The sequence below is a fragment of the Pteropus medius genome, unplaced genomic scaffold, assembly GCF_902729225.1.
Source record: "Pteropus medius unplaced genomic scaffold, Ma_sr-lr_union100, whole genome shotgun sequence".
Lineage (NCBI taxonomy): Eukaryota > Metazoa > Chordata > Mammalia > Chiroptera > Pteropodidae > Pteropus > Pteropus medius.
Window position 1 is genome coordinate 35,265,312 of NW_024344378.1, and position 15,057 is coordinate 35,280,368.

A 15,057-nucleotide genomic window follows, 5' to 3' on the forward strand; every position below is an offset into this window, starting at 1 on the left:
TCCATGTTGTCGCAAATGGCAGTGTTTCATCTCTTCTTATGACGAGTAATATTCCATTGTATATATGTACCGCCATTTCTTTAGCCAATCATCTGTTGTAAGACACTTCGGTTGCTTCCGTGTCCTGGTCACAGTGAATAATGCTGCTATGAACATCAGTGTGCAAATATCTTTTCGGATATAGGTTTTCAAGTGTTTGGGGTAAATACCCAGTAGAGGGATTGCTAGATCATCTTAGTGTTTTGAGGAACCTCCATACTATTTTCCATAGTGGCTGTACCAATTTGCAGTCCCACCAGCAGTGTATGAGGGTTCTTTTTCTCTGCATCCTCTCTAGAATTTGTTATTACTTGTTCTGTTGATTACAGCTATTCTAACAGGTATGAGATGGTATCTCATTGTGGTTTTGATTTGCATTTCCCTAGTAGGTAGCAATGTTGAGCATCTTTTCATATGTTTGTTGGCCATTTGTATGTCTTCTTGGGAGAAGTGTCTGTTCATGACCAGTGATCTTAAAAAAGAATAAAAAGAAGAGAGAGAGTAAGGTCGAGAGTAAGTTCCACAAACTCTCTCCCTCAGCATCATTATGGGAGTAGCTATCACTCTCAAATGAAAACCAGCTCCACACAGCTCCCTTTCCCTAAGTCCCCCAACTCCTCTTTCTCTCACCCCACTCCAGATTCTGGTAATAAAACAGGCCCCAAGGTATTGTATTATCCCTTGGAGTTTTAGTAAAATCTCTCCATACCTTTGTAACTAGTTCTTTACTAAACTCTACTCAAATCACCCATTTTGAATGTGCCATCTGTTCCTTGAAAAGACCTTGACTTATATAGCTGCTTTGAATTTCTCCGTTAATATGGCTTGTGCAGAGAGTTATTTTTGCTATTTCATGAAGTTTTTTGTCCTGATCAGTTCAGTAAACCTTCATCGAGTGCCCACAATATGCTTCACTATTCAACATGCAGAAGGCAGAAAGATAATTATGACATGAGCTTTGCCCTGAAGGAACCTGATCTAATTAATGATACAAATAGCTGCATAAATAGGGTGACCCCAAACTGTATTCTCTAAACTGAAGCAATTTTAAAATGAAAAAAAAGTTGCTGTTAATAGGAATAAACTGTGACCATCCCAAGTTCATTGTACACATCAACAAGTCATTACTTTATACTATAATCAGTACCCAGGTGGTGTGTAAACAAGTTATCATAGGTGAACAGAAAGGACCATTCTTGAAGAGGGGTCAAAAGAAGGTTTCTTGAAGGAGTCTTAAATCTGTTCCCTGAAGACAGATGACTTGCCCAAAGAAAAGAGGGGCAGCAGTTACACTTCTCTGTAGTATTCCTGTGTTTCATCATCTTCTTTGCTAAAGACTCACCTTGGCCATAGCTGACAACTTGAGAAATCAGGACTAAGTACATCCTTATTTCAATAAGAAATAAAGGATTCACTCTCTGACCTCAGAAATAAGGATAAACACTTATAACTTATAAATATACCTTAGTCCAAAAATTAAAGAGTAAAAGCATTATTACTTTTTAAATTTTCTTAATTCCACTGTATGGTGGGTACATTGAGTCAATTCAGTTCCCCGTGAGCCTTTTCTCAGGATTTTGGGGGGTGTGTCTGTGTGTATTGGGGTGACGCTCTCTAATACTAAAAGTATAGAGGCATCTGGTCCTTGATGCTATCATCTACCCATCATCAAGTGCTGTTTAGACCCTGATATCTCCTCATTCCTACTCACAAGGCCTCTTCATGTCCACTCCCTCTCAGACTCTGACCTATGTCTACTCTTTCTGATATGTGTGGACCATCTGGGGCTGGACGAGGGGAGGATGGGCACAAGATAGGGCACAAGACTCCTCCTCTGGAAATTACTACTCCTATCACATCCACAAGAATCTTCATCACACCTGAGGTGCTCTTATTTTGTATTCTTCCAAATCTTTGTCTTTGCATCAGGGCCTATGATACTGAAATTTAAGACTCAAGGTTTTTTCCTTTGTTGTCATGATCTGCAATCATCATTCTTTCAGTGAGAAAATTAAGAGACCGCTCAACTTGCCCAAAGAAAAGAGGGGCAGCAGTTACAGGTAATAACTGGTAGGGGAAAGAGGTGAGGCATCCATTAATATTTATAATATTTTCCCATCTGAGATTCATTGAGTATGATCTATATGCCCAAGAACTAGGGATACATAGATGAATATGATAAAGTGCTTGCCCTCTGGAAGTTCAGAGTCTATTAGAAATTGTTTTCCAATGTAATAAGTATTTTTAGAGAAAAGGACTTTCCAGAAGACTGGAAAACTGTATGAAAAAATATTATTCATGGATACATGGACATTAAGTCTGCTTTCTCTCTGACATTCTCTCCAAGGGTCAGGAATGTTACAGACATTCTTTGAAACTGAAGCATATGGATTGTGTAACAATCCTAAACAGTTCAAAAAATGCTGAACATCTACCACATGCTTTGCTCAGATATTGGTGTAGCAATAATTGAAGTTTCTGGATTTGGCAAGACTCTATGATGAACAGTGTCACCAGCCCCTCTCGAACTCAGTGATTTACAGTCTTATCGACCTGAAATACACATTTTCTAGATGAGATCCACTGTCCTGGCATATCTGCTGAGGAACAAGAACTCTGCTTTAAAAATCACTTCAGGATGTACACTCAACTCCCCAATATCTTATAATAATAGTTCACTTACAAAAGAATAGAGCTGGGAAGGCAACCTGAAGATCTCTGCTGAGTTCATTAATAATGAAACCATTGTTGATATTTATGGGCAGCATTCATTTCTCAGTTTACTGGGTGGGGAAGTATCTTAACTCTTGGCTAGGTTCATGCTAGGTCGACTTCTCTTAGAAGTTCATTTCTAAACTTGCTACAAAAGGAAAAATGGTTAATATATGGTAATTTTCCTTTTCTCTCCAGAAAATCATTAAGGACTAATACTTTTATGACATGTTTGGAAGCTTTCAGTGCACTCTGCTATAGCGATTTGACATGAACCTCAGAAGTGCACAGATAGAGATTTGGCTGCATTTTCAGATTGAGAACTTCTATTACCCAGGCAATCTTTAGGATTAAATGCCAGACAGTCACCAATTTATATTCATAGATAGAATCTGCTCTCAGTCACAAAATGACAGTGGCAGTTTATCACCTACATAATCCCACTGAATCAGTAAACCAGTCAGGAACTGGAGTCTAAGAAGCTTCTACCCTTCAGACCAAAATATCTGGACATAAACCCCGAGGAGACAGTACCTTAGATTTAGAGCTCTGGTTTGATTTAACTTTAATTCTTTTTATAAAAGAAAATCCATTTTTTTTCCTCTAAAGAATTTCAAAAGCTATCTGGTTATCTAAGAAATCTTACTGACAGTTATACAACAACCAATGTGAAGGTAGCCATGGAGGAACTGACACAGTTGAATCGCTATAATCTTTGCTGACAAATAGAATTCTAGAAAGGATGCCCTTACCTCCGAGTAGTTACAATGAATTTGCAAGCCTCAGAGGTGGAGGAACTGAGAGGTATTTTCAACTATAGCAAAAAACAAACAAACAAACAAACAAAAAAATAGAAAATAGTAATTGGCTGCTCCCTTATTCCCTTCTGGCTTACTCTGTAAAATTTTACTACCTAAGCAAAACTGGTATTCTGAATATTAGAGGCTTTATTTCATGCGAATGAGCTAAAACTTTCTGATAATATTATGAAAATATCAATTTTGAATTGTCATAAGTATAAAGTAAATAGGATCGGTCTAAACTTATCATTCTGTCTTTTTATTTGTTGTTTAGCATTCTCATCAGCCAAATACTTCATTAGGTTACATGGATTTTTATCTATACATACAGATTTAAATATAGGACACCAAAAAATCAGTTACAGGTGAAAAAACATTGGTCTGTGATAATCAAACCATTAAGACACTTGCTTGTTATTAAAAGTACCATATGTAGTTGGGAACATTCTCTGGAAATCAAGTCCAGGATAATGGAAAGACCAAGTACAAAAACTAATGATAGGTAGCAGAAGCTTTGGTAGAAAAGTAAGTTACAGATTGTTTTCAAATGAAATCCTGATGGAATAAATTCAGCACCAATTTTTGATAACAAAAACCCTTAGCAAAGTTTGAAGACAAGGGCAATTCCTCTACATGCTAAAGGTATCTATGAAACACCTACAGCAAACTAAATAATATAGTACAGGGATCCTTTCTGAAGTTAGTAAGAAGGTTAAAGGCCTGCTATCATGCTTAAACAAATTCGAATAGAAGGTCCTAGGCACTGCAGAAAGAAGAAAGGAAGGGAAAGAGGAAGAGAAGAGTGGGAGGAGAGGAAAGAGGAACAGGTGGGCAAGGGAAGGAAGAAAGAGAGAAGGAAAGAAATAAGGATAGAGGGAAAAGGACAGCATCATTTTTTGCAAGTGTAATTTTCTACACAGAAAATTCAGGAGATTCTGTAGACCAAAAATTAGAAATCAAAAGAAAATCTAGATGTTTGCTGAGCATAGAATTATTATGAAAAATAATTCCTACATTCCTATACATAAATCACAATTAGAAAATATAATTTTTTAAAGACACTATTTGAATTATTAATCAATAAGATACTTAGAAATAAATATACCAAACGATGCACCAAAATTTTATTGAAAAAAACACAAAACTCTACAGAAGGACTTAAAACTTAAGTTTAAGATGTCACATATTACCAAATTAATCTAAAAAATAAATCTAATTCCAGTCAATATCTAACAGGTTTTTTCATGCAATTTGACAAGCGGCTTCTAAAATTTATATAGAGGCAACCGGCCAATTATAAGCAAAAAGACAATTTTGAAGAAAAAGGACAATGTAGGTGACTCACCGTATCATATATAAAGACATTATACAGGGATAGTAATTTTAAAATTATAATATTTGCCAAGAATAGACCTTTAGAGCAATGGAACAAAATAGAGAGCCCAGAACCAAATTTTTGCTTAAATAGACACAAGATTACATAGTACAACAGAGATGACATCATAAATCAAAGAGGTGAATGGACTATTCAATAAATGATGCTGGAACAGCTAGTTAATCTAGTAGATACTAATAATGCTCAACAGTGTTCAATATTCCTCTACTTTGTGACAGACTAAAGTCCATACTTCCACATCACCTTGCAGCTAGTCAGGCCATATGACAAGTTATGGCAATGACCTGTGCAGAGAAGTGATATGAACAGCAGGAGTGAGATCTCCCTGCAGTCACTCCTCCTGCATGCTAATAAAGGAAGCTGTGTATTCTGGAATGATACAGCAGGGCCATTTCTGCCCGAGTCTTTGAGAGACATTTGTCAAGCAGAGAACCAACTGTGCTCACCCACTCTGACTGGTCACCAATGTTGGACTCATAATTATAAGCAAAAAACAAATCTTTGTTGTGTTAAGTCACAGAGATATACAGCTTAATATGTTACTGTAGCGTAACTATCTTATCCTGATAATGCAATTATCCTATAGAAAAAAAAAATAAAACTAGATCCCTATCTCAGGCTGCAAGTGGATTTTAATTTAATTTAGACTTAAATATGAAAAAGAAAAACTTGGAAAAAATAAGAAGAAAATATACGAGGGTAGCCTTATAACCTTAATGCATAGAGGATTTCTTAAATAAAATAGAACAAAACTCAAACCATAAAAAAGCTTGATTTTTTATGGTTTGAGTACATTAAAATTTTAAAACTTCTCTACAACAAAAGACCATAAACAAAGTAAAAAATCAAACTACAGTTTGGAGAAGCTATTCACAACCCATTTAACTAAAAAAGATTAGTATCTAGTATATGTAGAAATCTATAAAATAAAATATATCATACCCTGAATAAAGACTATAAATAAAAAATATATTCAAATAAATATAATCATAAATTATATATTATATATTAGATATATTATATATTAATTACATATATTTTAATAAAAATAAATATAATAATATTTAACTAAATAAAGCAGATGTAAATGCTTCTGATCAGGAAAACCACAGAAAAGATGTGACTTGTGGCTTGCCTGATAATCTCTGCTCCTTAGTTCTTCTCAGTGCTGGAGTTCTATGGACCAAACTTTTTTTTAATCCTGTCATTTCTTATTTCTCTTAGGAATCTTCTTCCTCTAATGAGATTATAAATTCTCAAGGTGGGGTTTGAAATTTGCAACCCACATGCCTACTCTGCCTGCAGGCATTTTTGGTTTACAGGGCATGATGGTTTTTCAGATTTAATTTGAATGTGTCTAAGTGAAGCTGTGAAGCTCCTCCATTCACTGTAGGCCTCACCATTCTCTATAGTCTTATTTTCACCCAACTCACGTATCTGTTACCTGCCTGATCTTTATATACATTCAAGTTATGATCTCTGCCTACAGGCAGTGATTAGCCTTCATTTTTTTAATTGATAAGTCTGTAAAGTCACTAATGGCCAGACACTGTGCTATTTGCTGGAGTAACACAAATAAAACAGTCTCTGCCTTTGTTGGAGCTCAAAGCCTCTTAGAGACAGACATATAAATAAATAAATTAGAACACTAGCGAGTGCAATTAGAGCTATATACAAGGTAGCTTTAATAGCTAGAAGAGACCGAATAAAGCCAAGGTAGGGGGTTAGGTGTGGAAGCTGCCTGCTTATAATGCTCTTCAGAGAATATCTGAGCTATATTTTGAAAAATGAATTCCAGACCATCGAAAGGGAAATGGTCATCCCTGGCGGAGGAAATCTCATATCTAAAAGCACAAAGGCAAGAAAGAGCCAAGTCAGTATGGGAAGCACGTCAAGAGTGAGAGGGTGATGGGAGATGAGACAGCAGCTCAATTACAAAGGGCTTCATAGGATTATAGGTAAAACTGTGGCTCTAATACTTATTAAACGGGTGACTTTGGACAAATTACTTAACCTTCGTCTCAGCTTTCTCAGAGGCAAATACAGATGCTTTCTTCCAGTGTTCTAATGTGGATTTAATGTGATAATGTTTGGTTAAGTTCTTAGCATATCATCAAGCACATGAGATGCCACAGGAAATGTTAGTTTAATCTGGAGTATATGGCAGTTCCACAGGCCTTTTGGTCACTTTAATAGCCTTTTTATGGAGATCTATTATAGCTTTCTTTCTTAATACTTATCTGTATTTTCAAAATTTTCAATGACAAACACATATGGCTTTCAAAATAAAATTAAATAAACCTTTTTAAATATTGTATGATTTTTTAATAGAAAGACAAGCTTATTCTAAAATTCATATAGAAAGGCAAAGAACTTAAATATTAGTAAGATAACTTTGGAAAATAAGAATAAAGTTGAAAAAATCATTCAACTAATTTCAAGGCTTACTACATAGCTACAGTTATCAAAAGAGTAATATTGGCAGAGGGCTAGACACATAGATCAATGGAACAGAACAGCGAACCCAGAAATAGACCCACACAAATATGTCAAACTGTTTTTTAACAAAGGTGCAAAAGCAATTCAATGGAGGAAGGACAGCCTTTTCAATAAATGGTACTGGAGCAGTTGGATATCCTTAGGCAAAAAACAAACAAACAAACAAGCAAAAACCTTGACCTAAGCTTCACACCTGATACAAAATTAAAATATATCACAGAATCAACTATAAAACTTTTAGAAGAAAAATTTTCAGCACTTAGGGTTTGATGAAGAGATTTTCAGAGTTGACATCAAAAGCACAATGCATAAAAGAAAAAAAAATGATAAACTGGACCTCGTCAAAATTTAAAACTTTTGTTCTGAAAAAGACCCTATTAAAAGACAAGTTATAGACTATGAGATAATATTTGTAAATATCTGACAAAGGACTTGTATGTATAATATATAAAGAACCCTCAAAGCACAACAATAAAAAAGAGAAGCCAATCCATTTAGAAAATGGGCAAGAGGCATAAATAGACATTTCACTAAATATACATACAGAGAGAGAGAGAGAAGAGAAATTAATTTTAAGAAATTGCCTTATGCAGTTTTGTGGGGCAGGCAGATCCAAAACCTGTAGGGAGGTTAATTTTGCTGTCTTGATTCCAAAGGCAATCTAGAGACAGAATTCTTTCCTCCTTGGGGGAATCTCAATCTTTTAAGACCTTCAACTGCTTTACTCAAAGTCTACTGATTTAAATAGTAATCATATCTAAAAAATACTTTCACAGCAACATCTAGGTTGATGTTTGATCAAATAACTAGGTACCACAGTCTAGCCAAATTAACACATAAAAAAAAATTAACCATTACAACAGCTTTTTCTGATAACCAAAAGATGAAAACAACCCAAATATGCTTCAACAGATTAAGGACTAAAACTAGTACATCCATACGATGGAATGCTACTCAGCAATAATAAGGAACAAACCAGTTATGCATGCAACGACCTGGGTGAATCTCAAAGGCATTATGCTGAGTCTTTAAAAAACCAACCTCAAAGGGTACTGTATAATTCCATTTATATAAAATAGTTAAAATAATAAAATTATACAGATGGAGAAAAAATTGGTGGTGAGCAGACGTTAGGAATGAGGAGAAGGGATGGGTGGCCATAAAGTCCTGCATATTGATTGTGGTGGTAGCTACATAAATTTACAAATGTGATAAAATTTCATAAAACTTCACACACACATGCATTCAAAATTGGTAAAATCTAAATAATCTCTGTAATTGTACTAATGCCATTTTCTTAGTCATGATGTTGTACTATGGTTATGCAAGATCTTACTATTGAGAGAAGCTGGGTGAAGGATACATGAGACCTCCTTCTGTGCTGTTTTTGTAAATTCCTGTGAATCTACAATCATTTCAAAATAAAAGGTTTTTAAAAGTGTATGAGTTTGAAATTGTTTTGTCTTCTTATTTTTAGTTTGTACCTAACCAAATAAATTGGCCAGTATCTGTGACTCATTCGCTGTATACTTAGTATATTATACAGACTTTCTGTTGGAAAGTTTGACCTTTTTAAGAATCCATGGGCCTCTGAATGTTTCTCTAAAACCTTTAAAAGACTAATCATGGTCAGCCCTATTTGCAGACACCAAAAGAAACTTCTAACCATAAATCTCTGTTCTGCAGGTGTATCCCATGCCTGAATACACCTAGTGTTAACCCTTTAGTAATTGTCGTACTGAAAAACTGTAAAAATAAAAAGGTCTTCTCTTGCTAAGAATGTTCCTTATCGGGGTCATTTTTGCAGTCATAAGATGGTAATTGAGTCCCTCTCTCACTATTTAAAATGTCTACAAAATCCTCGTGTTGCCTCTTGAAGGTGCTGACCCCCTTTTTTATGCCTCCAAAGTGAAATTTTTTCAGAGCCAGACAGAGCCTAGAGAGAAATTCACAGGCACCCCTTGTGGGTGTGATCAACGGGGTGACCTATACCAAGTGCAAAACAAAATCATTTTCAGAGTCTTCACTGCTGTGTTAATGCCTCCATTCAGCCCTAAGGCTTCATGCCCACCCTGTTACCCCAGAACAAAAGAGACATTAGAGCTCAGCAGAGCACAAATCAGGCCACCTTTATAGTCTCCTTGTCATTGCACTGCCTAAGGAGAGCGCGATGTTCTCTGGGTCCTGCACCCACTTGTGCCTGCCCTTCTATGGTGACGTCACTGAGGCTGCTCCCCTTGTGCTTTTATGTGGTTCCCTCCCCAACCCCCACTTATAGGGGCTGACTGATCCAGGGTCCCCTGGATGCTTCTCTTCTTTTATCCATGATTTTCTACTCCTGAATGAAGGGAGGCAGGGGATTTCCCTTGACTGACTTGGTGTTTGGCCAGCTACTAGGGAATGAAACTGATCTGTGCTGGACAACGGAGATACGTAAGCAAGCAGGGGCAAGGAGAGAACGACAGCCTGAGACACAAAGATTCCTGTCCAGGTCTGCTTGCACACGATGCAACTACAGTAATGACTACTAATAAAGTGCTAGCAGGGAGGAGCACAGTTTTCCCAATAGAAAAACTTTGATGTCAAGGGGGCTAAGTGCTCAAGGCAGAAGATGGTGATAAGAGGAGCTGCCTAAGATTAAACTATGAGTAAGCACCAGGATAAAGTTACAAGATTAATTTCAAATGGTAATAAAATTTTGCAAACTCCTAGGTCAGTTTTTGAAAGTGTAAATTGATATGCAAATACATTTCTTATATATGTCTAAATGACTCCACAATTAAATTTTAAGTTCCTTAACAAAAGGGCCCAAAGAGTGTCTAGTCTAGTTTGCTACCTGTACTTGCATTCAATAAATTAGAGAAGAAAACTAACATTTGCTCAGGAACTAGTCTGTGTTCTTTTGCATATGGAAATTAATTCAGTTTAATCCTCACAACGAACTCATTAGCACATCTTATTATCTGCATTTTGCAGAAATGAAAAGGTGCTCAGAGAGTTTTACTGACATTCTCAAGGACGTAAAGATAGTAAGTGGGAGAAGTGACATTCAAATACAGGTCTGGGACGCCAATTCACTGTCGTTGGGGAAGCCAGGCTATCCTGAGAAGCTAAGTGGGAATGGTGTGGAGCTGCAGGGAATCCTAAAACCCTGAGCTGCAGCAAGCCGGGTCAGCAAGCTAATATTTTTTAAATGACCACACCAAACAAGACACCTCCTAGTGCTGACTCTAATCAGTTGGAAAGGACAGGAACAGCACAGGAAATTGGGTCACAAGCTGTTTGGTCACTCTCATCTTGCAAACCAGGGTTTGGAGTAAATCAATTATGAGATGACAATCTAGAAACTTACTGGTAATCAGATGGCTCCCAACCTCATTTAGCGAATATCCAATTCAGAAGAAAAACGACGGTGAAGACATTGTGTATTTATGCAAACTACAAATCTGATGAAAGCTATACTCCAAGCAAGATCTCAGTCAGAGTAGGAAATAATTTCCACGACCTTCAAGAAATTCGGCAACTTGAATTGGTAGAACCAAGTGGCTGGATTCACGTTCCCTTAACTGATAATCATAAGAAGCAACTCGTACATTCATGATACAGATTGCTGTTCTAGCCAATCTCCAAAATGGAAGAGACATCCACATGAGACAAATTAAAATATATACACCAGTGGAAGAGAGCTCCATTGGTAAATTTCTTAGATGTACAATTATTGATTTCATGATGTATCATTCAATAAGGTGACTTGAAAACAGAACAAAAATCATTAAACATATCTTTGTTTTCTCTTGTCAGTAAATGTATCTGGTATCTATATTGGAAAAGCATCAGCTAATTTACAATTTTTGTATTCATTGAAAAGTATCTTATTGTAGATTTAATAAAATTGAGTCATATTATCTTTATTTTCTTTAAAATAAAATAAAGCTTACATATATTTTGTATTACTAAAAATGAATTTGAAGCCAATCATTAAATTTTTCCTTATACCAAAAGAAAACCAGTTGAACTGAAAAATTATAAGATATATACAATTTTTTACTATTCAAGTGATTGTTTCATATAGGGATCGTGCATTAGGGTAATAATTTATTGCATGTTTGGGAACAAACCTACATTTTATCAATAGATATTATCTTTATTATTATTATTATTTTTATTATTATTATAATAATATTATTATAATTATTATTATTTTTTCTATCCAGATGAAGCTTATTCTTTTATTATTGGGCCTTTTTAAAAACAGTGTCAAAATAAGCTTAGCCTTAGGTATCTGATGAGAACCACTCTGATTTGGAGAATACAGTTAATTGTGTTATAATTACTTCCATGAATACTTTGAACCCTAGAGTTGTCTATATCCTGCTATCGTGTCAGAGATTGCCAGTATAATCTGCTGTTTATTCTAATTCTAGCGCTGCTTTAGAAGAGTGTTTCAAATTTGTATCTGACACTGAAGCTTCCTGAAGGATAATATGTCTCATGAAAAATTTTTAAATGTATGAAATTGTTCTTTATATACAAAAAGATATTAAAGGAGCTTAAAAAAAAATACAAGTCCGTGTGCCTCACCCTAAGGCCATGACAAGGAAAAACTTCTGAGATGTCCTAAATTAAATTACAGAAGGCCAGAAGGTGGAAGGTAGAGACAAGAAGGATTAACAATTGCAGGGCAAAAGCAACAAAAGACTGCTTACATTTCTGAGTGTTGGAACTTTGATTTAACTTCAGGTGGCTATTTCCTCGATTATCTAAAAGAGAATATAGCTAGGTGCCACCATACCCCAGGAGCCTCAGCTTCTTGCTTACACAAGAATTTTCCATAAAGGAGCAAACACTTCTTCCTTATAAACTGTGCATCTACCCTGCTACTGCCCCCAGTTCACCATATCCCACTCTCCTTATCTGTAGTCAGTGCAAATTCTTTCCAAACAACTTACATCTTTGTTCTCCATACCTAATGTGTAAAGAAGCCCATCAACTGCAAGACAGCAAACACGCTTCTTTTCCACCTACCCATGCTGGTGGTTTAGACTTCATGCCTCAGTACTTGGTCTTTTCCTTGCTAGCAACAGCCCAATAAATGCTTTTTTTAAAAAAAAAAAAAAGAAGAAGAAGAAGAAGAAGAAAAAGGAAAAGAAAAAGAAAAAGAAAAGAAAAAAAGGCTTTCAGTTCTGGAAATTAGGTTCTTTTGTTTTACAACTGTGTTCTTTCAACAGGACAAACCAGTCTCCTAAATATTTATTTATTTAATCTCATTTCAAATGTATATAAAATGTGTATGTATATATGTATATTTTAAATGTCTAAGGTAAAACAAGTAAATCTTTACTAACCAGCACACATTGAAAGAAGTAGGATAGGCTCATGATTATAGTTCTAATGACAAAGTTTCTTAAGTGCTTTCTAAACCAAGCAGTATTGTTATGCTCTATATTGTTGTAGTATTAATTGAAAATGGGAAGTCCAAGTACAGCAATTCTTTATGGAGAAGATAATTTGCCTATAATGCTTCCCAACAACAACAACAAAAATGATAATATTAGTAGAAGGGAGAGAAGAGACGAGAGAGGGAAAAACTGAGAAGAGCAAAGAAAGAAAGATTGGTTTTATGCTGGCTTCAAAAAGGAAACTTAGCCAGGTTTCAGAACACTGTGAGGTTATTACGAAGTCTAAAATACAGTAATTTCCAATTACAAAAATACCTTGATGAGATCTCACATCTTGTAGATAGCATTTAGGGACCCTGTGTTGGAGGACAACACAGATTCTTTGTGACAGCAATAAAAGTTACAAGCTCTGCCCCATGCAAAAATTTTACTTCCACCACCAAGCAATTTCAGAGGCATTTTTTAAATAAAAAAGACTTATATATAATAGAAAACTGATACAGTTTCTCAAATAGAGCACAGCATTGGAGCTAAAGTCTAATGTAGAATACAAAGTGAACTGCATTATCTACTGATGATACTGAACTTTATGGAAACCTATACTCTTGGAAAACAAGGATGATCAAACACTACAGCCACCACCATTATCCTTTTGCACTTCATAAAATAGCTTAATGCTATAAATTAATTAAATTAGGGGGCTATTATTCTGAGGTGGCCCTAATGCCTGGGTGTGCTACATAAGCAAACCCAAATCAAAGGCTGTAAATGCCTAAGTGTTCTGTTTGAAAACTAAAGACAACCAATTACAAACAGCCAACCAGGCTTTAAGCTTTAGCCAATCAATATTTTCCTTAGTTTGTTGTGTGCCTTTTCTCTATAAAAACCTCTCCCTAGCTCATGTTGGTAGAGCGCTCCTAATCACTTCTAGTTTGGTGCTGCCCAATCCAAACCACTTTTTCCTCAAATAAACTCTTAACATTTTTAATATGCCTCAGTTTATTTTTTAACACTGCAAAAAATGCACATGACTTATAAAAGGCCCATGGCTGACCCTCTTGTTTATTTATGATGAGGGCAGACACCGGCCCTCTGAATTCCCATTCTTTGTCTTATAAATGATTAACTGAACTGTTTGTCCCCACTGAATAATCTGAAAAATGCCCACTATCTTGACTTGACCAAACTTTCCTCAGGTTCCTCTCCTTCCCCCAGGCCCTTGGACTTTGGCCCACTCTTGAGTTTAAGCAAGCATTGGGAGCTTAAGGAAGCACTAGAAAACAGGAAGAAAAGCCTTTAACAGCTTCTCTTCAGAATCCGCTAACACAAAAAAGACATTTTCTGCTCAACTGTTCATTCACACCACCTGTTCACCTCACTCCCCATACACAATTCTTTCTAGTCTTATTTACTTCTCCCTATAAAAGAAAAACCCTCCCTGCTTGGTCTTTGAGACACTTGTGGATGTTATGATCAGAGTGTTCTATTGCAATAGTTCCTTTCCTCTCCTATTGTAATAATCTTCCTCCCTTAATTGCAAGTCTTTTCAAATAAAGTCTCTTATCTAAGCTGGATTTATTTTTTCACTTGACACTGTTTTAATATAACTTATGTAACTCTTATAGTTTCTAATATTTTTAGAAGTATATTTTTCCTGTCATATTTGCTTTTAGTTATGATAACCCTTTTATGGATTTTAAGTATTCATCCCTGATTCTGAAGCCACATGGGCAGGAGTATCAAAACCTCTAAGGGTATTAAAGAGCTTCCCACGTACCTCTTAGGTTAAAATGGAAATAAATAGGTAGGAGGGCTGCTTCCATATGCAAACACTTCTAGATAATCAATTCTATTCTAATATCTTGCTGGTTGTGGAATTGCAGCTTCTGGGGCCATTTAATTCACTTCCAGCTAATGCCTGGGGTGCCAGTGCATAACAAAGGAAAAAGGAAAAGTCGATCAAACTGAAATATTTCATTAGATCACAGCAAGTTAAAAGCCTGGCCAACTTCAAGCTTCACAGAAGGTATCTTTGTCATCTTCTCCTTGAACTGTCCCAAATAAAAGGTTTGCAAACATTTACAAACCATCAACTCTGCACTCTCGAAACATTTGTTATCATCTGGGGTACAATGACATTATTTTCAAAAACAAAAGTGAGGATATGTAGACTGGCAAAGGATTTTTTTGACTTGTGAATTTAGTAATAGTT

At 35.8% G+C, this 15,057-nt stretch overlaps 1 protein-coding gene across 1 annotated transcript; it reads left to right on the plus strand.

The window, feature by feature from the left end:
- Nucleotides 1-10,639: 10,639 nt before the first annotated feature.
- Nucleotides 10,640-11,097, plus strand: LOC120609714 (anaphase-promoting complex subunit 10-like). Its single transcript, XM_039872442.1, is given in 1 exon segment — nt 10,640-11,097. A coding segment is annotated over 1 exon segment (408 nt). The 3' UTR covers nt 11,048-11,097.
- The last annotated feature ends 3,960 nt before the right edge of the window (nt 11,098-15,057 follow it).